Source organism: Eretmochelys imbricata, chromosome 20, assembly GCF_965152235.1.
Source record: "Eretmochelys imbricata isolate rEreImb1 chromosome 20, rEreImb1.hap1, whole genome shotgun sequence".
Taxonomy (NCBI): domain Eukaryota; kingdom Metazoa; phylum Chordata; order Testudines; family Cheloniidae; genus Eretmochelys; species Eretmochelys imbricata.
In genome coordinates this window covers 18,745,088-18,769,953 of record NC_135591.1, presented here as the reverse complement: position 1 = coordinate 18,769,953, position 24,866 = coordinate 18,745,088, and the positions used below count along the sequence as shown (strand labels likewise).

The 24,866-nt window shown below is 58.4% G+C and overlaps 1 protein-coding gene across 1 annotated transcript; it reads right to left on the bottom strand.

Moving 5' to 3' along the window:
• Positions 1–5: 5 nt before the first annotated feature.
• Positions 6–23,758, bottom strand: MAN2B1 (mannosidase alpha class 2B member 1). The gene is given in 25 exon segments (XM_077838197.1): positions 6–858; positions 1,177–1,279; positions 1,839–1,988; positions 3,351–3,587; positions 3,913–3,993; positions 6,537–6,624; positions 7,210–7,311; positions 7,921–8,039; positions 8,626–8,743; positions 9,120–9,217; positions 9,845–10,063; positions 10,901–11,017; positions 11,253–11,360; positions 12,695–12,804; positions 13,300–13,378; positions 13,746–13,866; positions 14,424–14,506; positions 14,934–15,050; positions 15,980–16,122; positions 16,962–17,094; positions 17,457–17,650; positions 19,891–20,064; positions 21,708–21,810; positions 23,622–23,726; positions 23,729–23,758. Coding segments are annotated over 25 exon segments (3,060 nt in total). The 3' UTR covers positions 6–730.
• Between the last annotated feature and the right edge of the window lie 1,108 nt (positions 23,759–24,866).

The following is a 24,866-nucleotide window of genomic DNA, read 5'->3' as shown; positions in this document are numbered from 1 at the left end:
GCCCAGACTCACGTGTGATGCTTCTGTGTGGGGCACACGGGGGGAGCTCAGCTCCCCCTCGACACACACACTTCCCAAAGCAGGCACCAAGGGGAAGGCAGAGCTATGCCATGATCCCCCCAGCCTGGTAACTCTTCTTCCCCACCTGGGCTGAGGAAGGGCCCCGCAGCCACAGCCTGGCTGGCTGGACTCCAGGCAGGATGGTGGAGCTACTCTGCCTCAGTTTCCCCACAGGCAATCGATCAGGCATGTGGGGGGGGACAGGACTCCTGGGTTCTAGTCACAGCTCTGCCCCTGCCCTGGTGTGTTCATTCTGCCTGCATCCCCCGAGCAGGACTCAGCCACAAGCACCTAGACCTGAGGTCCTTGTTTATTAACAATGGCACTTAGACCCACACAACCTAGGCCCCAGGCTGAAGGGGCAGGTGGGTAGAAATCAGAGGCTAGGCTGAGGAGGAGGAGGTTTTTTTTTTTTGGGGGGGGGGGGGGGGGAAGGGGAGGGCAGCGCTGGACTCTGCCCCTCCCTTCTCCCCCAAAGCTGGCACTGCCTTAAAGCAGGGCCTGACAGGTGCAAGTTTAGCTCTTGCAGCAGCCAGGATGTGCCCCCCTCATTCCCACCAGTCAAGTTCTCAGGTGGGCAGGGCCCCACCTGGCTGAGTAGGGGGGCAGTAGTTCAGGACTCCACCTGGATGGCTTGATCCTGGGACGGAGGTGGGGGGCTGTCTTCCTCCTACAGCTCAGCCTGGCCCCCACTGGGGCCCGTGTACTGGATGGTGGCCAGGAAGGTGCGAATCTCCATGGGCTGCAGTGTGACTCCCAGCGGGTTAAGCGGAGGGTAGGCCTGGCGCCTGGCTGCACCTGGGAGAGGAAGCCAGGGGTTAACTGCCCAGGGGCAGCAGCTGGGGTGCCCTGGGCCTAGATGCTGCCAGCTTGTCCACCGGAGGGTGGACACAACCCTCCCATGTGTCTGTGAGCCCCCCACGCCATGAGTACAGCTGAGGGGCTCTGGCCACATGCAAGACAGGGCCTCCCCCATCCCCCAAGGGCCCAATGTGCCAGCTGCCCACCATCCCCTAGGTAAGGAGGCAGGCACTGGCTGTGCTGGGCAGAACGGGGGGCACAGCATCAGGGCTGCTGGCCTCTGATCCGTGCTTTAGTGCGGGGGTGGTGACCTACCTGTGGCTGGCCTCCAGCTGAGCCGGTTCATGGCATCTCGCTTCTGGTTGGCCACCAGGTTCATCTCCTGCAGGGAGGTGATGGTGAAGGAGGAGAACAGGTGCTGGGTGGGGAGAGACATGGTCAGCAACTTCCTCAGGTGAACCCCGCCTCCTTCTGGCCACCCCCAGACCTGCAGGTGAGTAGACAGCAGCAGCAGCTCCACACCCCACCCACCCCGACAAAGGGGACTCCTGGAGGCTGGTGTGAAAACCGGATTCTGTGCTGCCTGTCCTCAGCCTCTGGGTGGGGCTGCTCATTCACGCTCCACCCCAGAGCTGGCTGCATTTCAGTGCCAGGAATGGGAGCCCTGAGGAGAGAAAAGCACCTACCTCTGGGGGCCAGGGGTTAGCATCAAGTGGGTGAGACCCCCCTCCATAAAACAGCTGTCATGCCCTATGCCCGCTGCACCTTGTGTCTAAGGATCCCTCTCCCCATGTGGACGTGCAGCCGTCTCTGGTGTGGGACTTGGCAGCTGTTTTATACAAGGATCCTTTGTGTGATGCTAAGATCCACCCCAGAGGTGGCTGCATCTCAGCCCTAGGCAAGGGAGCCTGAGACTGTCAAATGCTTTAGATGAAAAAGCCTCTAGGCCAGCGGCTCAGCAAGTCCCAGGTACCTACCAGCAAGTCGACAGTGACGGGCTGGGAGCAGTTTGCACTCTCCCCTCTCTCGAACTGGTGCTCCAGGCGGATGAGGACGGAGCTGGGGTCCCACTGGGCCAGTGTCAGGAGATGGACGGAGGGGGGAAGCTCTTGCTTCAGAGCAGAGAACTGGGGAGGAAGGGGAGACAGGGTGTCAGGCTGCCAGAACAGCACCCCTAAAGGGACAGTTTCAGCAAACTTAAAAAAAAGTCATCACCTGCCCTTGAACTATTTCAGTTCCCCAGGCTCCGTCCGTGGCTGCAGGGCAGCGCAGTGTGGATACAATGCACTCCCCTTCTCCTCGAGGGGCTGGCCTGCAGCTCCCAGCGTACAGCAGTGTCCCCCTACCTATGATGGGTTGTGGGGACAGGCGGAGCCCTGCTTTCAGCAGAGAGCGGCTGGCTTGTCACAACCCTTCAGTTTACTTGATCCCTCAATTTTCTGTGGAAGATCAGCTTCGACAGAACAGGTGGTGATGATCCCAGCTGCCCTCACAAGTGAGTCACCCCAGCGTAGGGTTCACGGGGGGCATGTGTGGTGTGTGTAACCCCATTCTTGGGAGGAGTCGTCCCCCACAAGCAGGGACCACAGGGCCATCAGCTCTAGCCCTTTTTGTCAGCAGATCTCAAAGCACTTTATGCAGGTCAGGCTTATTAGCCCCATTTTACAGATAGGGAAAGTGAGGCACAGGGGGGGAAGGGACTTGCCCCCGGCCACTGTGCGCTACCCACTAGACAACACTGCACAGTCCCTTCCAGGCAGCACAGATTGAAAACAGGTCCCTGGTGTACAGCTGGCAGGGGGGGAGATTGACAAGATTTGTTTTCACCCAGCGAGTTGTTTAGCTGGGGATGGCTATTGCCAACTTAGCAAAGGGAGGAGATGGGAAGAGAGGAGTTTAAAATCCAGTTATATTTAAACATCGCTGACTTAACCCTAAGTCCTGGCCAGGAAGAGGACAAATACCTCTCCCCCCTCTGAAATTTTCCCAGGGGAAAAACTGGAGTCGTCCTGCCCCCCCACCCCCCATCTCGCCCCACAGCAAAGCTTCCCACAAAGGGATTTTGGCCCTAGCAATTTTCCTGCCTGAATTTAACCTAATGAGCAGAAAGGAGGCACCTGCTCTGGGGAGGGGGAGGGGGTGCTTGGCCATGATGGGGTTAACCTATAGTTCACCATAGCCCCCCTGGTCAGCTGGCACTGGGCTTTATTGGGGTGGGGGCAGGAGCTGTAGGACTGGGAGAAAGGGGAGAGGCATAGTGATCAGAAAGACAAGGATTTCCCTCCTTGTCCAGCTCAAAGAGCCCTGCTCTAGCTGGAGGTGAGTTGGGAGCTGAGGCTGTGTCCATGGAGAGCAGGGCTGAGACCCCCCACAACTCATTTCACAAGTGGGTGAAGCAGTTGGGAACAAGCAGCCCCTGGCAGGATTCAAACCAGCAACCCAGCAGCTCACAGTTCCCCTCCCTAAAGCACAGAGCCCTGCCCAGGCACCTGCTTGAGGCTGCGCTGCCCCCGGTGGAAGGAAGGGCCCCCTCCAGGTGCCAGGACCAGCTGGGGGGCCATGAACTCCTGCTGGGCCTGCAGCCGGTGCCGATCGGCCGAAGACTCCACTGTGTCCAGGAAGACGAGGTGCCGGCCCCGCACCACCAGGCCGTCATGGTAGACCCCAGGCTCCAGCAGGGGCTCCCCCACCCCGCGGTTGTCGTCATAGAGCAGCCGTCGGTGCACCTAGCCGCAGGGAGGGAATGTCAGAGCTGGGCGCCCTCGCTGTTCTGCTGCAGGGGGGGGCGGGGGCTGGGAGCGCCACCTGCTGGCCAGCCCTGGGTGCTGCACAGGTGCAAGTCTAGGGCACATGGGATTGTAGAGCTAAGGGCGCCACCTGCTGGCACAGCTCTGCTTCTGCAGGAAGGGGGCAATACACACAGGCTCAGAATGGGGGCGGGGGTGTTGTGGGGGGAGTGGAGTCCACCCTTTCTCCTCCCCATCCACCTCTGCGGGGAGGGGGGGGGGAAGAGGGGCAAGATTCTTCTCTCCCCCTTCCCCAGTCTCTCACCATGAGCTCCACGGAGCCATCGGCCACGCTGCTGCCCCCCTGCGAGCGATCCGTCAGCACCGTCAGCTGGAACTTCTTGTTCTAGAGAGAAGAGCGAGCCCAGAGCTAACGGGGGTGGGGGGTGTGACGCCCTGCCAGGGAGGGTCACTCCCCAGCATCCTCTGCTCCCTCCAGCAGGTGGCAATGGGAGCATTCCCCCCTGCCCCCCAGCAGCTCTGGTGCTCTTCCATCCTCTTGTGTCTGCCTGCGGCTTCCTGACCCCTTCCTGCGCTGCATTCCCCATCCCCGTGGCTGTAGGGGGAGCACTTGGCGGGGGGGGGCTGCATTTCTTCCTTCTGGAACGGCCTCCCTCGTGTGTCTCTGCAGTGATACCTCCTCCTCTTGTGACACTGCACTCCATATTCCTCATAGTGATATTTCAATACATGGTTATGGCATAATTATGATGCATTTTGCACAAGATGGGTCATGGGAGGTGTCAGTGGAAAAGGGACTATTTGCTGAATGATTATCCTATTTGTATGCATGGATCATTTTTGTATCTGAAGTTATAAATCTTGGCTGGGCGTATTTCAGATGTTTCATTTGAGGCTACGTCTACACTAAGCACCTTTGAGCGACCCAGCTATGCTGCTAAAAGGTGCACGGTGGCAATGCTGTTTGGTGGCAGGAGAGAGCTCTCTTGCCGACAAAAATCTTCCACTCCCAACAAAAAAAAAAAAAAAACAAGCGGCGGTAGCTTTGTGGGCAGGAGAGCACTCCTGCCCACAAAGCTGTTTATGCTGGTGCTTTTCCTCGGCAAAACTTCTGGTGTTCAGGGGTGGGGTTCACACCCCTGAACGACAAAAGTTTTGCGGACAGAAGTCCAGTGTAGACAAAACCCGAGTAACACCCACAACCAGCCTTTCAGGTACAACAGCGAAGAGCTAGACTGGGCTGCTGGACTATGAAAAGGCTTAGCCTTCTTGTAAATGTTTCAACTGGCCTGTAAGTAACAGCTGCTATGACCCAGCAAGGGCATGAGACCAGATCACAGGATACTGGACTCCATGTTGGGTACCTGTATTTTTCCACAAACTGGGTGGGAACTGTTGTTGGAACAAAGGGTTCCTACCATATGTTTAAGCTATATAAGGTGGGGTGTGACAGCATCTAGGGGCCTCACTCCCCACCTAAGAGAACTCCTGGAAACACAATGAGGACCAAAGACTGAACTGGGGGAAGTGCTGGGCCCAGGCTAAAGGGATTTCTAGCCTGCGAATGGAAACGCGGTGTATTGCTTGGATCAACAGCCACGCTGAGAGATTGTTAATTCATATCCAATCTGTCATTTTAGGCTTCGTTTGCGGTTTTGTTTATTTACTAGGCGATACATTAAGTGATAGCAAACAGATCTTGTCATTAATAAACTTGTTTTTTGCTTTATCTAACCCAGTGTGCCTTTGAGTGAAATGTTCCGCACCACCCTGATGAGCCAACTGCCCCCGGATTCCCGCCCCCCTGAAACTCACTCCCCCAGCATCTGGATACCACCATTGAGACCCTCACACCCAGACCCCCTGCCAAGCTCTATCCCCCTGACACCTCCCAAGCCCCAACCACTTTCACCTGGACCTCCCAGCAGATTCCCACTACTGTTGCACCCAGAACCCCCCCTCCCAACAAGCCTCTGTGCATCCAGATCCCCCCGCACCCAGATTGCCCCACACCTGGATCCTTCCACACTTGGATCCTGCCTTCCTGCCCACACCTGGCATGGAGGGGCAGGGCCCTGGGGTGTTTCTGGGGCAGGCTGGGTCCTTGCACTGTGTCAGGGTTGGGTGCAGCCTCATTGCTGAGTGTGTCCCAGGGGGAGCTGCACAGTGATCTCCCACCTCTGTGCAGCCAGGGGCCTGTGCGCACCAGTGCCAGGCTGGAGCCTCCACATTTATTTGACAAATAAAATTTGCAGAATTTTAAAATATTGTGTGCAGAATTGTTAATTTTTTGGCACAGAATGCCCTCAGGAGTATCAGGTAGCTCAGTTTGGGTGTGTGGCACCTCCTGCTGTCAAGTTGGGTGATAACAGGGCCTGGTGAGGCTGGCTGTATCTCCAGCACAGCAGTGTGGACAGGGCCAACCCAGCTGTGTGTCCTACAGGGGCACAGCGGTTCCCAAACTGCACCTCAGAGATGGCAACCCATCACACCCGTCTCTGCCTTTGTTCGAGCCACTGCATGGGCCAGAGCAGATCTGGGGGCATGGGTGACCATGAGTGACCAGCAGCACCACCTGCTGGCCAGCACTGGTGTCTGCAACGCTTCCCCCCCAAGATCTTTACCATATCTGGCACCCACCACTGTAGGAATCAAGCCCTCGCCATCTTTAGGGCATTTACTCCCTCACCCCGTCCCTGTGCAGACAGGACAGTTTATTGATGGGGAAACTGAGGTACGGGGACACGATGTCACAAGCTCCCACAGCAGAGCCAGCAGCAGAGCCAAGAACTGAAGGCCCAGGCCAGTATCGCTACCCCCTGGACCATCCCTGTATCTCCAAGGAGAGGAATCCCCCCCCCACACACACTACCGTGATGGGGAGGGGACCCAGCAAATGCCAACAGGGGCCCCCAGTGGCCCTGGTACCTTGATATAGATGCGACTGTTGACGGGATAGTAGTTCCCAGCCACCGCCTCCGTCTGGCTCAGGTTCCACGTGGCCCGATAATCCCGCCTGCCATGAGCACCAGAGCCCCATTAAGCCCCGTGTCGGCCATCTCCCCCACTGCCCCTAATCCGGGGGGGGGGGGGGGGGTAGGGCCAGTTTGGGCTGTGCAGTCCGGGGCTCTGGGCAGATCCCAAGCAACAAGGCTCCCAGCCTGGCCCTGGCTGGGGAATGGACTGTTCCATAGCGGCAGAGGGAAGCTCCCCTTATACCTAGCCCTGGGGTACCCCACATGCTGCCACAGTCCACAGCTGACACCCCCCAGGGGAGGCTGCTGGCTAACCATGGGGGGGTGTTGGCCAGGGCTCATTGGAGTAGCTCATGCAGGACCCTCCATTCAGGAACCTCAAACAATAATTAAGGCCTGGATGTTCATTAAGACACAGCCCCTTTTTACTAAGGCGAGAAGGGACTCGATAATTCAATGGAAGACACGAGAATGGAACCCAGGACTCCTGACTCCCAGCCCTGCCCCCCTGCTCCCCTCCCAGAGCTGCAGGGAGAACCCAGGAGTCCTGACTCCACCCTGGAATCATCCCCTCCCCTGCCGAGGAAGGATCACCCCACTCCCAATGTCTCCCTGCCCTCCTTTACCTCCGCTCCAGAATCTCCCGCCCATTGGAGTCTGTGTAGAAGCGTCCGTCTGTCTGCAGCGATGTCTCAAAACGGCTGATGATCTCCTTGCCCAGCCCGTCGCTGCGGCAGAGGGGGTAGCAGGGTCAGACGTGGGGTCTGGCAGCACACGGATTCCCCCCACCCCCGACACTTTCTGGGGCTGTTCCGACATTTTCCATCTCAGCTGTGTCAATGGCCGGGGTGCTCCCCATGAAAAGCATCATGGGGATGGACAAATTGATGTGCCGTCAAAACTCCCAAATACTTGCATTTGGCAGCACTGCTGCAGTGCCTCCCACTTTATAAACCTGGCTCCCTGGTCAGACTACACCTCCCATGTGGCGCCAGGGACTCCCATAATGCACCACCTCCTGCCCCCAAGAGGGGAGGCTGTGGTGCATCATAGGAAATGTAGTCCAACCAGGGACCCCAAACCAGAGGGAATGGAAACGTGAGGCATTTGAACTACAACTCCCATGGCGCATTGCACCAGCCCCCGCCCCAAGAGGAGAGGCTGTGGTGCACCATGGGAGATGTAGTCCACCCAGGGAGCACAGCCCAGAGAGGAAGATGGGAGCATGAGGCACCAAAACCACAACTTCCATGGAGCACGGCAGCAGGCCTCCAAGTTGAAATTACTTTGGTTTTCAGGCAGTTTCCTTCCATTTCCCACCCAGCTCTCACACTCACTCTACAGGGATGGGCCCCACCGTCCACTCCAGCTCCACATAGGCCTGCCCGGCATAGAGCCGCACCACCTGCGAGCACCACGAAGAGAAGTTCTGGTAAACCTCCTGTACCAGCTTGTTCTGGACCAGAGAGAGAGAGAGAGACACGTGTGTGGGATCCCCGCACCCAGCACTGCCTTTCAGCCACTTCTGGGTTAGGGCATGGGGGGTGGGCACAGTTTAGAGCAGGATCCCTCATCAGATGCGGAAATGCAGCTCCTTCTGGGGCGGGCTGTTAGCAGCCCACGGAAACTCAGCACAGCGTTGGAGGAGAGTAAGGAAAGGATCCTGTATTCAGCTGGAAGTGCAATGAGGTGTGATTGCAGGATCCTGAAGGGGGTTAGCTTTGATTGAGACATCGCGGTAAGGTTAAGGAACATGCAAGGGGATCTTCAATGGTCGTTAGGAGGTGGGACCTTAATTTTAAGTCTTACCCAAGAGCTAGCAACTCTGCTCTAACCCAGTGGACTCCAGTCCCCCAGCCAGACTTGGGAATAGAACCCAGGCATCCTGGCTCCCAGCTGCCCACCCTGCTCTAACCGCTAGATCCCACTCCCCTCCCAGATAGCTCAGGGCTAGCGGCATAAGGGAATCAGAGACAAGAGACTTCGGCTCCCATGCCCAGCCCCCTGGAGGTTCCCACACCAGGGATGCCCCCACCACCTACCTTCACCAGGTACGTGCGGGCTCGCCTAGCCACAGGGAGGGGCTCGGAGTGGTTCGGCCGGAAGATATATGCCCCGGAGGCCTGGGCGCTGTCGTCATCACCAATGCTGGCGCTGTACCTTGGCCAGGGGCAAGAGGGGGGAGGGTGGTGAAACAGCAGCCCCGAGGAAGGTCCAATCAGCTGCCCAGAGCATCATGAGCCCCAATGCCAGGGACAGACACCCCGCCCTACCCACCCACACACAGCTCCAGCACTGGCCAAGAGATCAAACTCTCTCTCCTGGCTATTACCCTGGTTTACAGCTGGGGAAACTGAGGCACAGAGGGATGGGGAGAAAGGTATTCACTCGTGCTCAAATGTGAGTCAATGACAGAGCTGGGAATAGAACCCAGGAGTCCTGATCCCCAGCTCCCACTGCTCTACCCACTAGAGACCACTCCCCCCCAGAGGTGGGGATAGAACCCAGGTGTCCCGACTCCCCCCAGCTCACTGACCAGAAAAAGCTCTGAGACACAGGCAACGAGATGCTTTTGTCCAGGTTCTGAATCTCCCTCAGGAGCCCAGTGACCGGGTCGAACAGAACCCGGAGGTGCTGTGGGGAAGAAAGCAAGATCATCAATAGACCATGACCCGGGGGACAACCCACTGCAGGGCCCTCATTCCTCCACCTCCGATTACCCTCCCCTCCACCTGGGGGTCGCCCGGAAGGGACGCCCTGGGTCACACAGTCCAGTCCCCACCCGGTCAGATACTAATCTAGTGCCATCTTAAAGCTCGTTAGGTTGTTTACCTCCCACTGCTCCCATTGGAGACCATTCCAGACATGGCTGCCTAGAAACCCGCTTCTCATTGCCAGCCTACACTATTTCCTGGACCGTTTATCTCACTTTGTTCGTGTGCTAACATTATCCTTTAGCTTCAACAGTTCTTCCCCCTCCCGAGAAGCCTATTGCACAATATTTATTAGGCATATTACGGTAGCGCCTCCGAGCCCCAGTCACGGGCCTGGGCCGTATTGTGCTAGGCGCTGTACGCTATTTATTAGGTGTATTACGGTAGCGCCTCGGAGCCCCAGTCATGGAGCAGCTGGAGGTGGACAGACAAGAACAGAGATAGTCCCTGCCCCAAAAGAGCTGGCCCTTCCCTTGCCTTAGAAACGGAAACTGACCCGACAAACAAAGTGAAACTGACCGGGCTGCACCCTTGCTCAGGACAGTACCTCATTCTGGAACTCCCTGGGGGACCAGGTGTCCACCCGGGGTTGGGCCTGCTCCCGGATCCGCTTGGCTAGCCTGGAGCGCAGGTCCCTGTTGGCCGTTTTCGAGATGGTGTAGGTGCTGTAGCCCAGGGGAGGGGCCAAGGCTGGGAAGATCAACTCGTGGGTGGCATCTCCCCGGCCTCGCCTCACTGCCCGGGTGAAGTTTGAGACGGGGACAACCTGGAAACAGAGAGAAAAACCGTCTGAGGCCCCATTGGGAGGGTCCGAACAGAGATTGTGCCACATGGGGACACCATGGGGCTGATGCAGGGAGCTCTCAGGTTAAGCAGAGTCAGGCTTGGTTAGAACGTGGATGGGAGACCAAGGAAAATCCAGGGAGGGGGCTGTCTGTCAGCTCTTCAGCACTCCCCCCTCACAGTCAGTGCTGGCCCCAATGCCACAGAGCGATGCTAGGGGGCGCTGTGCTGCAGGGAGAGGGGTGGGAGCTCAGGAGGGGCCACTCCCCCCTTGGGGTCAGCGCTGGCCCCAGTGTGGCACTAAGGGGCGCTGTGCAGCAAGGACCGGGAGCTCGGTGGGGGGCACTGACCCCAATGCCACAAGTATCTGTGGACACCATCGCCCCCTAGAGGATGCAATCAGACCTGCTCGAGTGCATGCAATCATACCGCCCTCTAGTGGTGGCAGCAGGCAGAGCCTACACGAGCAGCATTGCAGCTCCCCGCTAAGAGCGGGGGGAGGGATAGCTCAGTGGTTTGAGCACTGGCCTGCTAAACCCAGGGTTGTGAGTTCAATCCTTGAGGGGGCCATTTAGGGATCAGGGCAAAAACTGGGGATTGGTCCTGCTTTGAGCGGGGGGTTGGACTAGATGACCTCCTGAGGTCCCTTCCAACCCTGATATTCTATGATTCTAAGAGACCCTTCTTTTGCTAGAAGATGCCCGAGCCCAACCCCAGCTAACAACTGAATCCCCTACAGGCCCACGACACGGGAAACAGGTCAAGCAGGCAGCCGCAGGGAGGAGAGAAAAAGCCAAGAAGGAAGACGCTCTGGCCCTACCTCATTCGGCACCATCTGGCCATTGGGATCGGTCACCGAATACGAGGCTCCTTTCACGGGCAGCCGGACGTTCCAGCTCACACGCCGTCCCAGCGGGTTGTAGAGGATCACCATGAACTGGACAGACAGACCCAGGTTAGCAAGATGCTCACCCCATCCTCCCCACCGCCAGCCAGAGGGCGCGGGTGCTATTCACTGGCTGAGCCCGGAGAGGATAAAAGCCATCCTACAATCGACACGGTAAGGGCGAGTCTCCTCCAGCTCAAGCAGCGACCTGCCGTCTCGGGGCTGGTGGAGCTGGGTTCTAGGCCGGGCTCCCCTCCCGCGGTCTAAACAACAACAAGGTCCTTACGGTGCCGGCGGATTCAGTCAGCGGGCACACGCTGATATTGAGGTAGTTGCAATAGATGAAGTTCTCCTTGTTGCCGCTGATGCTGGCCAGAGCATTACTGACCAGGACCTGCAAGAGGAGAGATGCCTCCCATCAGGTGAGAGACGAGAGATCCACCTCCCCCCACACACCCACACACTCCAGCTGTGAGTCTGACTCTAAGGGGGGCGCTGTGCTGCAGGGAGTAGGAAGGGGGCGCTCTCCCCTCACTGTCAGTGCTGACCCCAGCAGCTTCCTGGGCAGCGATGTGGGGGGGAGGGGGGGAACGGACCATCAGCCCCTCCCTTCCTCCCTGTGCCCTGCACCGCCTCTCTGGAGACGCAGGGGAGGGACACGTTGCTGAAGGAGCGAGGCGAGCAGGCGGAGGGGGGAGGCGAGCGGTGAGTCAGCAGTGAGTGGGGGTTCTCGCGGCAGACAGGGGGGTGTCTGGCAGGGGAGTGAGGAGGCAAGCGGCGGGTAGGGGACTGAGGAGGGATGCAACAAGCCAGCGTTGGCCGGGGGTGGAGGGGTGAAGAGGGATGCGGTGCAGGGGGGGCGCCAACCCCCCCAAAAAAACCTAACAAATGACAATGATTGGGATGTCTACATGCGCGTGTTACTTTATTAACTTGAGGAAAAAATAAATAATTTTAGGGAAAAGTGTCAGTGCGGCCACCAGCAAGAGTTGGTGGCCACACTCTGAGGCCACCCAAAAATTTGTTCCGAGAACCCCTGCACTAGGGGGCGCTGCAGGAAACTGGGTGGGGACTGCTCCTCTCAGTCAGTGCTGGCCCCCGATTCCCTGTGGGGGCGGAGGGGGCGCTGTGCTGCATGGAGTGGGAGGCCCCACTGCCAGTATGGACCCCAATGCCAGAGGGTGGCACTAGGGGGCGCTGTGCTGCAGGGAACAGGGTGGGGCACTCTCCTCTCATGGTCAGTGGTGGCCCCAATTCCCCAGCATACAAGTAGGGGGCGCTGTGCTGTGCTGCGAGGGGCTTGATAGAGGGGGGCGCTCTCCCCTTGGGCCCAGCATGGACCCCAGTGCCCGAGGGCAGTGCTAGGGCCCCGCTGGGGACTAGAGAGGTTAGCAGAGGATGCACTAAAGAGCATGTTTAGGCCACGAGACGGATATTGCCAGGTCTCCACAGCAAGGCATCACCAGGGCCACCCTTTGCTGAGGAGAGGAGTAGGGAGTTATTAGGGGGGTCCCCTTTAGCTGAAGAAATCCCCTTGCCCAGCGCTGAGATGCAGCCACCTCTGGGGTGGGGCCATAGCAGGTCCTTGGCTACACCGACACCCCCCTAGGCTGCCTTTTCCTTGGGCCATCCTGCCTCGGATGCTCGATGCAGGGCGACTAGAGGAGGCAGAGTCAGGTTCCGGGATCTCTGGAGGGGAACAGGGTGCCAAGGAGCCAGGGCACGTACCTGGCAAGCATCCCAGCCGGCAGCCAGGCGCTTGGCGTAGTCATTAGCCACGTGCTGCTTCTCCGTCCCGCTGACGGCATCGTGATGCTGGGCCACCGCCATGGCCCGGCCTGTGGAGGAGCCAGGGCATCAGGGGCGGAACAAGGAGCTGCACCAAACCCACGGGATGGGACGATGCAGGGGGCAGGGAAAGGGGGATTGTGGGGCCAGACAGCCCCCAAATCCAACCTCTCCAATAGAGGGCTGGGCCTGCACCTTTCCTGCCTGGCCTGAAGACTCCCCATCGGCCCCCAAGCTCCAGCATCAACTTGGCAACCTGCCCAAGGCCACACACACAGGAGCAGAACCCAGGAGTCCTGATGCTGTCCCCTGCTCTAACCACTAGACCCCACTCCCCTGCCAGAGCCCAGGAGTCCTGACTCCCATCCCTGCAGCACTGGTTCCCGTTGCTGGACGTCTGTGTATGGAGGAGGCAGCACTGCCCTCTGCTGGCTGCAACAGGAGCTCTTCCTTTGTTCCGTCTCCCCCTAGTGGCTGCAGGGGGCAGGATAAGTTTGGGGGGAATTGCAATAACGGGGTGATTCACGGCGCAGCAGCTCACGTACGGAGCACGGCACTGTCTCCTTCCCCGTAGGGGCCTGTCCTCGCCACCGGACCGGCCAAGGCTTCCAGCTGGTTGCAAACCTGCAAGGGGAGGGAGGGGGAGCAGTGATGAGAAAACATTTATCAGCATCCGGTAACTCTCCAGGAGGGACTCACTGCTCCCATTTCATAGAGGGGGAAACTGAGGCATAGAGAGGGGATGGGACCTGCCCAAAGTCACACAAAGCTAGGGATTGAACCCTGGATCCCAGCCCCTCTGCTCTAACCACTAGACCCCACTCCCCTCTCAGAGCTGGGGGACAGAACTCTGGAGTCCGACCCCCTAGCTCAGACCTCCTTGCTGTCCCGCTCAGGGCAGGGTGCTGGGAAGATTGACAGGCAGCAGGTCACAGGGAGAAGGGACGTGGGCGGGATCCCAGACTCCCTGCCCCCAACTGGGGATGCCCACCTGTAGGAAGTTATTGCTCAGTCGCTCGTAGCGTTTGAAGGCCGGCCGGCTGGTGAAGTAGCCTGTCCAGAACTGGTGCGGCCCGTCAGCGTAAGGGAAGAAATCGTCGTATTTGAGGGACCTGTGCGACACCAAAGAGGGTCTCCTCTGCAACTCATGGGTCCAGGAGACCCGGACCTTCTCCCTTCCCCCTCCTCAATCCACCCCACCTGCACACTGCCTGGCCAGAGGGGGGTAGCCAGCCAGCCCGCACCACAGCTCAGCCCCTGAACCCAGCACCAGCCACTCCCAGGGCCCGAGGAACAGAGAGAAGGCTTATAATGGCATGGAAGAAACTAAAGAGAGATGTGCTCATTTATATACTCCAGTGCGGCGCTAGGGGGCGCTGTGCAGCAGGGAGCGGGCTCAGCAGGGAGCACTCTGCCCTTCCAGTCAGGGCTGACCCAATGCAGCACTAGGGGGCGCTGTGCGGCAGAGAGCAGGGTACAGGCTCAGTAGGGGGCGCTCTGCCCGTCCAGTCGGTCCCCAGGGCGGCTCCATCATTACCCCTCCAAAGGGGACGCACCGGGGGTTGGCAAGACCATCCTCTCCGCCCTAGCATGGGGGGCGTGGGACAGCGCAGGCCACCCCAGGTGGGTTCCTGCCAGCCCCACACCGCCCTCCGGCCCCGGTGCTCACCACGACAGGTTGGCTTTGAAGAGTTCCCACAGGTAGCAGGTGGGGGTGGAGTACAGCACGTGAACCTGGCTCCCGTTGAGTTGCTGGAAGAGACACAAGGGGGTGGAGGAAGCGGTGGGGCAATCGGGCCAGGTGGGGGCTGGGCTCTGTCGTCCCTAGTGGCCAGTCAGGGTAAGGAGTCTGCTGCAGCCTCCAGCTACCAGGCCTCGGTCCGTCGCTCAGGCAGCACGGCCTGCCGCTCCCAGAGCCCGAGGACCCGGGTTCGAGCCCAGCCGTTGCCCCCATCACAGCAGGGCCCTGCCGAGTGCAACAGGCCTCCTGCCTGGGCCACGCGGCTGCCCCCAGGGGCCTGGCCTGTGGGTCAGGAAGTGGGAGCCCAACCCTCTGCGTCTGGAGCGGGGAGCCTCTCCCGGCCCAGTATGCAGCCCAGGCGGCTCCCCACCGGACTGGGAAGCCCTGCCCCGCAAGGGGCTCCTGCCCCCCCCCCACTCCACCCCACCCCCCGGTTACCTGCGCGTTGACGTGTTTGATGAGCTTGTCCATGTTCTTGTACCACAGGTTGGCGTTCTCGTACTGGAAATCCGAGCCCATTGTCATGACAATGTGCTTGGTCCGGTAGTGCTTGGCCTGTGACAGAAGGAGACGCTTCAAGCTCCCCACTCAGAGAGCCCCCCCTCGGTACCCAGATCCCGAGCTAAGGCCTCCCCGTGGCGAGAGCCTGGCAGGCAGCCGGCGCAGGGAAGGGCAACGTTGTTTCGGCAAAATGGAAGCGTTTTTCTGCAGGAAATTCTGGCTTTGCGAAACGGGCGGTTGGCGGAAAAGTCATTTTGACGCGTTTCTGACCCTGCGGGGCAGAGGTCCCGGGGCACTGGGCCGACACACCGGTCACCGGAGCTAATGACAGAGATCGCCTGGAGAGTCCCCCAGGGAGGCTCCCCCAGTGCGATCTTGGGGCGGAGGAGGAAAATGGAGACCGGTCCAAACCATTCAGCTGCGTATTGCAGCTGACCAGAGACTGGCAGCATGTCACAGGGGCTGGAGCTGTCCCTGAGGCAATCCCATCACAAGATGCGATCCTTACGCTCCTTTCTGGGGCTGGTCTGTTATTTAAGAGGACAGGCACCGCAGTCCATGCTCTACACGAAATTATTATACCAGGGACAGAAATTATTACACCGGCGTCCGGCCACGCAAGGGTGAAGCTAACAATGGACCCAAGAAATTCACATCCCCCGAAAGGGGCTTTACTACAGCCCCTCTCTGGCTATAAAATGACACTTTCCCCCATGGACCAGCAATTCCCCACCCAATCTCCAGGCAGCCTCTAAGCGCCAGCCAATCACAAGAGTCGGCCACGAACAGCTGAGCGTCCTCCGATGGCGGAGGCAGGAATCAAACCCAGGAATCCTTACTTCCAGCCCCCTGCTCGAGCCATTACACCCCACTCCCTTCCCAGAGCCAGAAACAGAACCCAGGCCTCCTGGCTCCCAGGCCCTTTGCTCTAACCCCTAGACATAAGGCCAGCTGGCTGCAGAGGGTCCCCTCCCAGCTCTCACCTGGGCAGCCGCAGTTCCCAGGAAATACGCCACCAGGCTGTCCACATTATTCTCATCGCTCACATCATCCACAATGGGGCTGTCGGAGCAGAACTGGTCCCAGCAGAGGGACAGGGGCGGGTTGTAGCCGTTGGGAAGGACACCTGGGTGGAGGGGGGTGGGGGGAACAAGATCACCGGGGGCACAGACACCTGGGTGGGATCCAGCCAGCGATATGAGGGACGATGCGGGTGTCGGGGGCCAGCACAGAGCAAGGGCCCACAGCTCTGCCTTGTGAGGCTGTCCCAGGTTGGGGGTGGGGCCCACCAACTGATGGGCACAGTGGCAGGGCAAAAGGAGCTGGCCTACAGGGGTGTAAATGCCAGGGAGGGAGGGGGCTCTGGGGGAAGGGTGAAATCCAGGCCCCAAGGGGGAAAGATCTGATTCTGTCCAGCCAGGAGTGCAGGCAGCACAGCCCAAGGGTGCTTGCTCCCAGCCCGATGGGGCCAGAGGTGGCAGTGGGGAAGGGTCCCTGTCCCCTCCCCTGATCTGAAAGGGCCCCACACCACCTGGCTGGGCATGGGGGATTCCCAGGTAGACAGGGGAGCGTGTGCTCCCTGGGCACCTCCCCAGCAACCCAATCTCTTCCCCCAGCCCCGATTAGGGATGCCACCTCTGAAGTACAAAAGGGGGGGGGGCGACAAAAAAGCCCAGGGGGAGGGACCCCCAGGCCAGCCCCTCTCCTCCCCTCCATTCCAGGCCCCCAGCTGGACACCCCAGGTCCTATCAGGTGGGTCGGCCTGGGGGCAGCCTTTCTGCTTCTGCCACTGCCTCCCCCTCAACCATGACTCTAACCCCCCCGCCCCCGACACACACCTGGAGCCCACCCACCTGCCAGCTCTGGCTGCCCATTGGTCCGTGGCACCGTCTGCCTGTGGCACAGGTGCCCCGCCCCCCAAAACTGGGATGTTCCAGACTTGCCAGGACTCCCACTCCAGCTCACCGGTGAAGAGGTCGGCCCCGGGTGGCTGCAGGCTGGCGCTCGCTCTCCAGATCTGCTCCATCTCCTGCAGCTGCTCCCGGTTGGCTTTGTCCTGGTAATCCAGTCGGCCGAAAAAGAAGCCATCAAAGCCCATCTGGAAAGGGGACGGCAGCAGGAGGGGTCAACGCCAAGAGCCCGAGAGCCAGCAAATGCTGAGGCAGCAGCGTGACCTCGTGGCTAGAGTGCTAGACGGGAACTCAGGAGACCTGGGTTCTATTCCCAGCTCTGCCACTGACCTGCTGGGTGACCTTGGGGAAGTCCCACCCCTACTTTGTGCCTCGGTTTCCCCACCTGGAAAATGGTGATAATGCTCCTGACCTGCACAAAGCACTTTGAGACCTGCTGATGGAGAGTGACACACACTGTCCCCAGCAGGCTACCCCCTTGGCCTCCGAAGTCCCTGCCCATTTGGGGTGGGGTGGGTGCGCGGTTCCAGGCCCCCCCAGGGGACTTCACCTGGGCGAAGAGGGAGGCCTGCTCTCGGGAGTGGCCGAAGGGGTCAATGTGCCAGGCGGCGCGGGGCCGGCCGCACTCCCCGAAGGTCTCCTGCAGGAAGCGCAGCCCCAGCGTCATCTGGTCAATCATGGCGTTGTAGTGGGTGGCCGCCTCGTCATTCATGCACCAGCCGCCATTGATAAATTCCAGCCGCCCTGTAGGGAAGGAGAGGGGGCGGGTCGCCCTCAGCGCCAGGCGAGCAGGGAGGCCGGGCACCGCTGGGCGGTGCCGGGGAAGAGGAGAAGCCAGGGACTTTGAGGGTGTGGGGCAGCATGGACATAAGATGACACTGGCCAATATCACGTGTGCATGTGAGAGATGCTGATCCACACAAGCAAACACTGTGTGTGTGAGGCAGACACGCACACCCACACGTGTAGGCTACCTGCAGCCATAGCTAGGAGTGTCCGTGATCTGCTTTTTTACACTGTGCCAATAAAGATCTGAATCAAGTTGTGCGAGAGACACAAGATGACCCAAGCAGAAGCCCCTCATGTATGTGTGGGACAGAGACACACCCCAGACATTTGCTCCCTCTGTGTGTGTGTGTGTTATGAGGTACCCACCAGTACAGGCAAAGGGTCAGTGTGGGAGAGCGAGACCCACACACTGGGACAGGCACAGGTGTATACAGTACAGGCCAAGGCAGGGATCTGATGCGTTTGCTGGCGCACACGCACAGGGAGTTTGGGTCAATAAGTGGGTGTGCATGGCACGACGCACAACAACCCAGTCAGGCATATTATCTGGGCATGTGGCTTTCACACACCGGCCTCCAGTGACGTTGCACTCCATATGCTTTGTAAAAATATGTTTCTAAGTGTGAATATGATGTAACTGGAATATGCTGTATGCAGAAGGTCTCCTGTAAGGTATCATTACAAAGCTTATCATCCACTGAGTGTGGTCATCCTATTTGTACGAATGTGACCTTCTTTTACCTGAAACTAGGAACCTGAAGTATAACTCTGAGGTCCTATTGTAATTATGCAAAGTGTGGGCCAATTAATGGTGGTTTAGAATCTTGATGGCTCCCATTGATCAGGACAACTGGTTGTAAATGACAGGTTTCAGAGTAACAGCCGTGTTAGTCTGTATTCGCAAAAAGAAAAGGAGGACTTGTGGCACCTTAGAGACTAACCAATTTATTTGAGCATGAGCTTTCGTGAGCTACAGCTCACTGGTTAGTCTCTAAGGTGCCACAAGTACTCCTTTTCTTTTTGGTTGTAAATGGTTTGTTTACCTGCAAGCCTTTCTGTGTACATGTACGGAAGAATGAGGTCTTACAGTGACATGTGATCAACCCCATCTTAAACCTGGTGCTTTTTCCATTTAGAAGGGGGTGTGGGGACCCACAGAGACAAAGGATTCCCGCCTTGTGCCAAAGCTATAAAAGGGAGTGGAACAGAACAAAGGGGACTGCCAGTCATGAAAAATTCCCTAGTTACCACCTGAGCAGGAACTAACAAGGTCTGTAACAGGGGAAAGGATTGGGCCCAGACTAGGAAGGAGTCTAGTCTGTGAAAGAAGGTTATTGGAACATTACTGAGGGTGAGATTTACCTGAAATCAGTTTCTTAACGTATTAGGCTTAGACTTGTGTGTTTTGTTTTATTTTGCTTGGTAACTTACTTTGTTCTGTCTGTTATTACTTGGAACCACTTAAATCCTACTTTTTATACTTAATAAAATTACTTTTGTTTATTATTAAACCCAGAGTAAGTGATTAATACCTGGCTGTGCATCGCTCTCTATCAGTGTTATAAAGGGCGGACAATTTATAAGTTTACCCTGTATAAGCTTTATACAGAGTAAAACAGATTGACTTGGGGTTTGGATCCCATTGGGAACTGGGTGTTTGGGTGCTGGAGACAGGGGACCTGTGAGCAGTTTTTGGTTAAAGTCTGCATATTTGGGGGCGTGGACCAGACCTGGGTCTGCGTTGCAGAAGGCTAGCGTGTCTGGCTCAACAAGGCAGGGCTCTGGAGTCCCAAGCTGGCAGGGAAAACGGGCTCAGAGGTAACTTCAGCACGTCAGGTGACAGTACCAAGGAGATCTCTCTGACCGAACCCCTCACACCACGCACGCCCACTGATTGACCCAGGCATATTATCTGGGCATGTCTCTTTCACACACATGGGCCATGGGCCTGTACTAGTCAGTACTGCACAACATACACCCAGAGGCACATGCGTGGTGCGTGTGTCAGAGAAACACACCCGCAGACCCAACTGAGGCAAAGAATCCCTGTGAGCGTGTCTCTCTCTCCCCCCATCTCCCCCACCTATGCAGACATCCCTCTGTATGAGCGGGCTGGGGACATCACCAGACCCAGCAGTGCAGGTCACTCCACCTTCTGCCACAAGAGCAGTGCCCAGCTGGGCGGGATCCCTTACCCTCGCTGACCAGCTGCCTCACCGCCTGCTGCATTGGGTTCGCCTGCAGCCGCCACCAACGGTAGAAAAAGGCCACCTCGACGTAGATAAAGCGCTTAGTGGGGTCGGCCAGGAGCTGGGGAATGACCGAGTCCAGGATGTACTGCACGCCGGCGTGCTGGATGTTATTGCGTGCTGCGAAGGGAAGGCACAGGGCTGAGCGGAGACGTCCAGGGACCCATAAAGCAGGGATGGCAGCGAAGCCAGATCCCCCCGACCCAGCCACAGCACCCCCAGGAGGGCCGGATCCCCCACCTTACCACAACACCCGCAGCGCCCCTCCAGAGGGCTGGATCCCCCCGCAGCCATGGACAGCACTCCTGAGAATCTCAGATCTTTCTGTCTCTCCAGAGCAGGGGTAAGCCTCCCTCCCCAGAACTGCTCTGCACCTCCTGCAGTTCAAAAATCCGTCTCCCCCCCAGAGCAGGGACAGCATCAGGGTGAGATAAGCTTGCACACACAGCACCCCCGGAGTCTCACCCGTCAACCAGCCAGCCCCCACCCCATGGTCCATTCCCCACCCACTCAATCAGCCAGTCCCCCCTCCCCCCGGCCTTGGTTGAAAGGCCCTATGACCTAGGCTTCTGCTTAAGTCACGCCCGTCCTGCACTGCTTTCTCTATGGCCTGAGAGATCAGATGTTCCAAAGGTATTAATGTTTCCACTAACTATGTGCTGACCTTGACTGATGTCATGGAAAAGCCGCCCACGTGAGACACGGCCTCTAAAAGGTGAGTAAAACCACGGGCTTATTATGGCCGGGGGAGAACAGCGGGGAATGACAAAGATTCAACATATTCCTTGGCCTAGCAAGGACGGATACAAAACACTCTAAGGAAGCATGATGTAATGATGGGGGGGAGGGGGGGAGAGTGTGTTAGATTCCTTGCTTCTGGGAGAGGAGTGGGGCCTTGTTGTTAGAGCACAGGGGTTGGGGAGACTGGGATTGAGGACTCCTGGGTTCTATTTGCAGGTCTGGAGAGGGAGCAGGGTCTAGTGGTTAGCTCAGGGTGGGGATTTCGGGACTCCTGGGTTCTAATCCCCACGCAGATTCACTGTGTGACCACAGGCAAGTCCTTTCCCCCAACTGTGCCCCGTGAAGCTAGGACGCTTAGTCCGTGAGTGCATGTGAACTGCCATGAAACATTCTGGCAGGTGACACAGACTTTATCAAGTATCTGGCAGGGAGGCAAGGTGGGAGCGTACCCAGGTCTGGGGCAGGTCCCTACAGCCCAGCCAGGGTTGGGAGGTGCTCTCTACCTCCATCAGCAGCAGAGGAAGTAAATATGCTGATGAGAATAAGATCTCTGAGCAGCGCTTCCTCCCCCACCCACATCTTGCTGCAGAAAGGAGCCCTCCCTCAGCTTGGACTCATGCAGGGTCATAGCCAGCTCTAAAGCCAGCAGAAACAGGGATCAGATAGCGACATTGGCCTTCAGATTTGATCCCGCTACGTGGGCTGGCTGGCTTACTGTGTTTGGGGAAAGGGGATCCGGGGTGTGTCTGTTCTCTGGGACACAGGACAGCCAGAGTCTATAATTCCTGGATCTGCCACTGGCCTGCTGGGTGACCTTTGGCAAGCCTCCTCACTCTGTGCCTCAGTTTCCCCACCTATAAAATGGGGATGACAATACTGACCTCCTTTGTCAAGTGCTTTGAGATGTACTGATGATGAGCCCGAGGTAAGAGACCGGGATTAACCCACCGAGTCTGACTGCAGCAGTTCCGGTGCACGGAAACCCTCCCTCCCGCCCCTTGCGCACAGTCTCCGCCACTTACCTCCATAAAAATACTGATCCACTGTTTTCAGCCAGCCCACATCATTGTGTGTGTGAGGGATCAAGTGGACATTCAGCATATCTGGTTTAGTGGCCGGGCAGGACTACGAGGAGAAAAATAACCAGACATGCTACAAACTGGAAGGGAAGGCCACAGCCCCATTGTAAGAGTTCTCGGGGCCAATAGGAGATACCTATCTGAATGGATATTGCTTGGTGTAGCCAGCGTGGAATGCTAGAGGTGGAAAGAGGCAATTGTCTTCTTGGAAGCCCCCTGCTCAGAGCTGGACTGCTCCCTGCCCTAGATTCTCCAAGGCTTTGGACAAACACTTATTGAAAAATAAATCACGTGCCAACAGCAGACTGAAGGAGTTTTTCCACTGATGTAGTTAATCCACTTCTCTGAGAGTCAGCAGCTAGGTTGACAGAAGGATTCTAGCTGTATCTACGCCAGGGGTTAGGTTGTCCTAAGTCCAGCACTCATGGCACTAAATTTTTCACAGCCCTGAGCGACAGAGCTAGGTCAATCTAAGTGTTCAGTGTAGACCAGGAGTACCTGGCTGGGGAGTCAGGACTCTTGGGTTCTAGCCCCAGCTCTGGAAGGGAGGCAAGGTCGGTGGTTAGAGCAGGGAGACTAGAAGTCAGGACTCTGGGGTTTGATCCCCAGCTCGGTAGGAAGAGTGGTGTCTAGTGGTTAGAGCAGGTTAGAGCTGGGTTCTACTGTCTGCAACCTTGAGCCGCAGGCTCCCCAGCTGTAAAATGGAAAGATTTCACCCTGACCAGGGTGCTCAACTTTGCAGAGCTCACAATGGGAGGTGGCTAATTATCGTAATAATCATCTCACTGAGAGGAAGCAACAGTTTAGGGAGATGGTGCGGGAGGAAAGGAAGAGGAACAAGCTGCAGAAACAGACAAAGGCACCAATCTGCACAGTATTATAATCCCCTAGAGCGCCCGCCCCCCACACACACTGCTAGGGCTCAGCCTAAGGTCATGCGTTCTGTGCTCCCTGTTTTACTGAACTCGGGAGGGGTGGGGGTGACCCTGGAAAAGGTTAGTTATCTGCTAATGGGATGAAGCATTGCTTTGAGCCCCAAGCTCCCCGCCAGGGCCGAGAATGGGCGGCGGAGGGGGGATGGAAATTAGACCCAGCCACTGCAACCTGTCCTCTAAACTCTGGACTGTCCTGCCTTCCCCACCAAGCACCCCCACAAGAGCACCCCCCACCCCACTACAGAACCTCATCCCCCCCTTCATCCCACAGTCTCAGAACCCCCAATGCAGATGGGCCCTCCTCTCACCCCTTCACCTCCCCCTCCTCCAGCCAAAGCTCATCCACCCCTCAGAAATCCCTCCCCCTTCCCTGAGCCCCCTTTACCCCTTCCCCCGACCCTCCTTCACCCGCTGCTCCCCCCACCAAGAGATCTCCCCTATCCCACCACCGCCCACTTCCCCAGAGCCGCCCCCATGCCTCCCCTTCAGTCAAAGCCCCCTATTTATCCCCTCCGCACAAAGCCTTCCCTTCTGCCTCCTCCAAAAGCTCATCTCCCCAGGCCCCCTACTTCCATTAGCTCCTCCACATGCCCCCACTTCCTGCCCCCCAGACCCTCGCTCTCATCCCACCCTGCTGCCTCTCCCTCTCCCAGCCCCTTTGGCTTCTTCACCCCATCTCGCTCATCCCAAGAGCGCCCCCCCAGCAGCCCCCTCTCCCTCCCCCCCCCAGCATCCCCTCTCCCCCTCCCCAGCAACCCCCTCCCTCCCCCCCCCGGGGCTCCCTGTCTCCTCCGATTCTCCTCTGCTGCCCACTACCTGCCCCACTGCCCCAGCCCCTCTCCCGACCCCACACCCAGACCCCCGCGGCTCTTCTTCCCCCCGCCACGGGCCCCGGCGGCGGCTGCTGCTCCCCCGCCCTCACCTCGTAGCCACAGCCGGCCGCGGCCGCCCCCAGCAGCCCCACGCCCAAGAGCAGCCCCACGAGCGGCCCCATCGCCCGCCTGCAACCGCGACCCCCGGCGTCTGGCTGCCGGGCGGGCGGGCGGCTCCCGCGATCATGTGACCAGGCCTCCACGTGACTCCCTGGCCACAGCATGCCGCTTCTCGCTTCGCCCCCCGCGCAGGAGCCAATCCGCAGAGACGGGGCGGGGCCACGGCCTTCATTCGCCCCTCAAAAGCGTCAATGCAAATAAGGGACGCGCTGATTGGCTGACGGGGAGAGGGCGGGGCCATGACCTAGCTCCCACAAAATCCCCCCCCATGCACCTCCATCTAGCCCCCTCCCAAAAGTGACTCCCCCATTGACAGCAGGCCAGAGGGCAGGGAGTGGGGAGGGCTGGGGCGACCCCTTCCCCGGGGGCCAGTCTCTGGGGCAGGGATCTCAACCTCCAATCACCACAAGGGCCACATGAGGAAAGTACATTGGCCCGAGGGCCGCATCAGTGACACCTTTCCACACCACCATATAAAAGCATAGGCAAAAATGAAGAGTAATCCAGTAGGCTATTAAAAGTCAATGAATTCGCTTTTTTAAAACTGTAAACACTCAGCAATGCACCTCACTCAAAAGACAAAACACACATTTGCTTTTAGAATTACTTCCCTTAAAGCTCCCCCTTTGCCCCCGGCCTCACCCCCACTCCACCCCTTCCATGAGGCTCTGCCCCTGCCCCGCCTCTTCCCACCTTCCCCAAAGTCCCTGCCCCAACTCTTCTGCCCCCTCCCTGCCCCTATTCCAACCCCTTCCCCAAATCCCCGCACCAGCCCCGCCTCTTCTCCACTTCCTCCCCGGAGCGCACCGTGTCCCCGCTCCTCCGTCCTGGAAAGTCCTAAGCGTCGCCAAACAGCTGTTTGGCGGCGGGAGGCGCTGTGGGATAGGTGGAGGAGAGGGGATGCAGCACGCTCCGGGACAGGGCGGAGGGTGAGGGGAGTTTGGCTGCTGGTGGAGTCAGCGCCTATGGCAGGCCGCAGGAAATAAATCCGCAGGCCACATGTTTTTCAGACCCCGGCTCTAGGGGATGCCTCCTGAGAGCCAGTGTGGGGCTCCCCCATTGGTGGGCACCGTGGCCTGGAGTGAATCTCCCAGGGAGCTGAGGCTGGCCCCTTTGTGTGGGGATGGGGGCCAGCTGTGCTTTACGCTGTCACCAGGACCCTTGAGGGCTGGGGC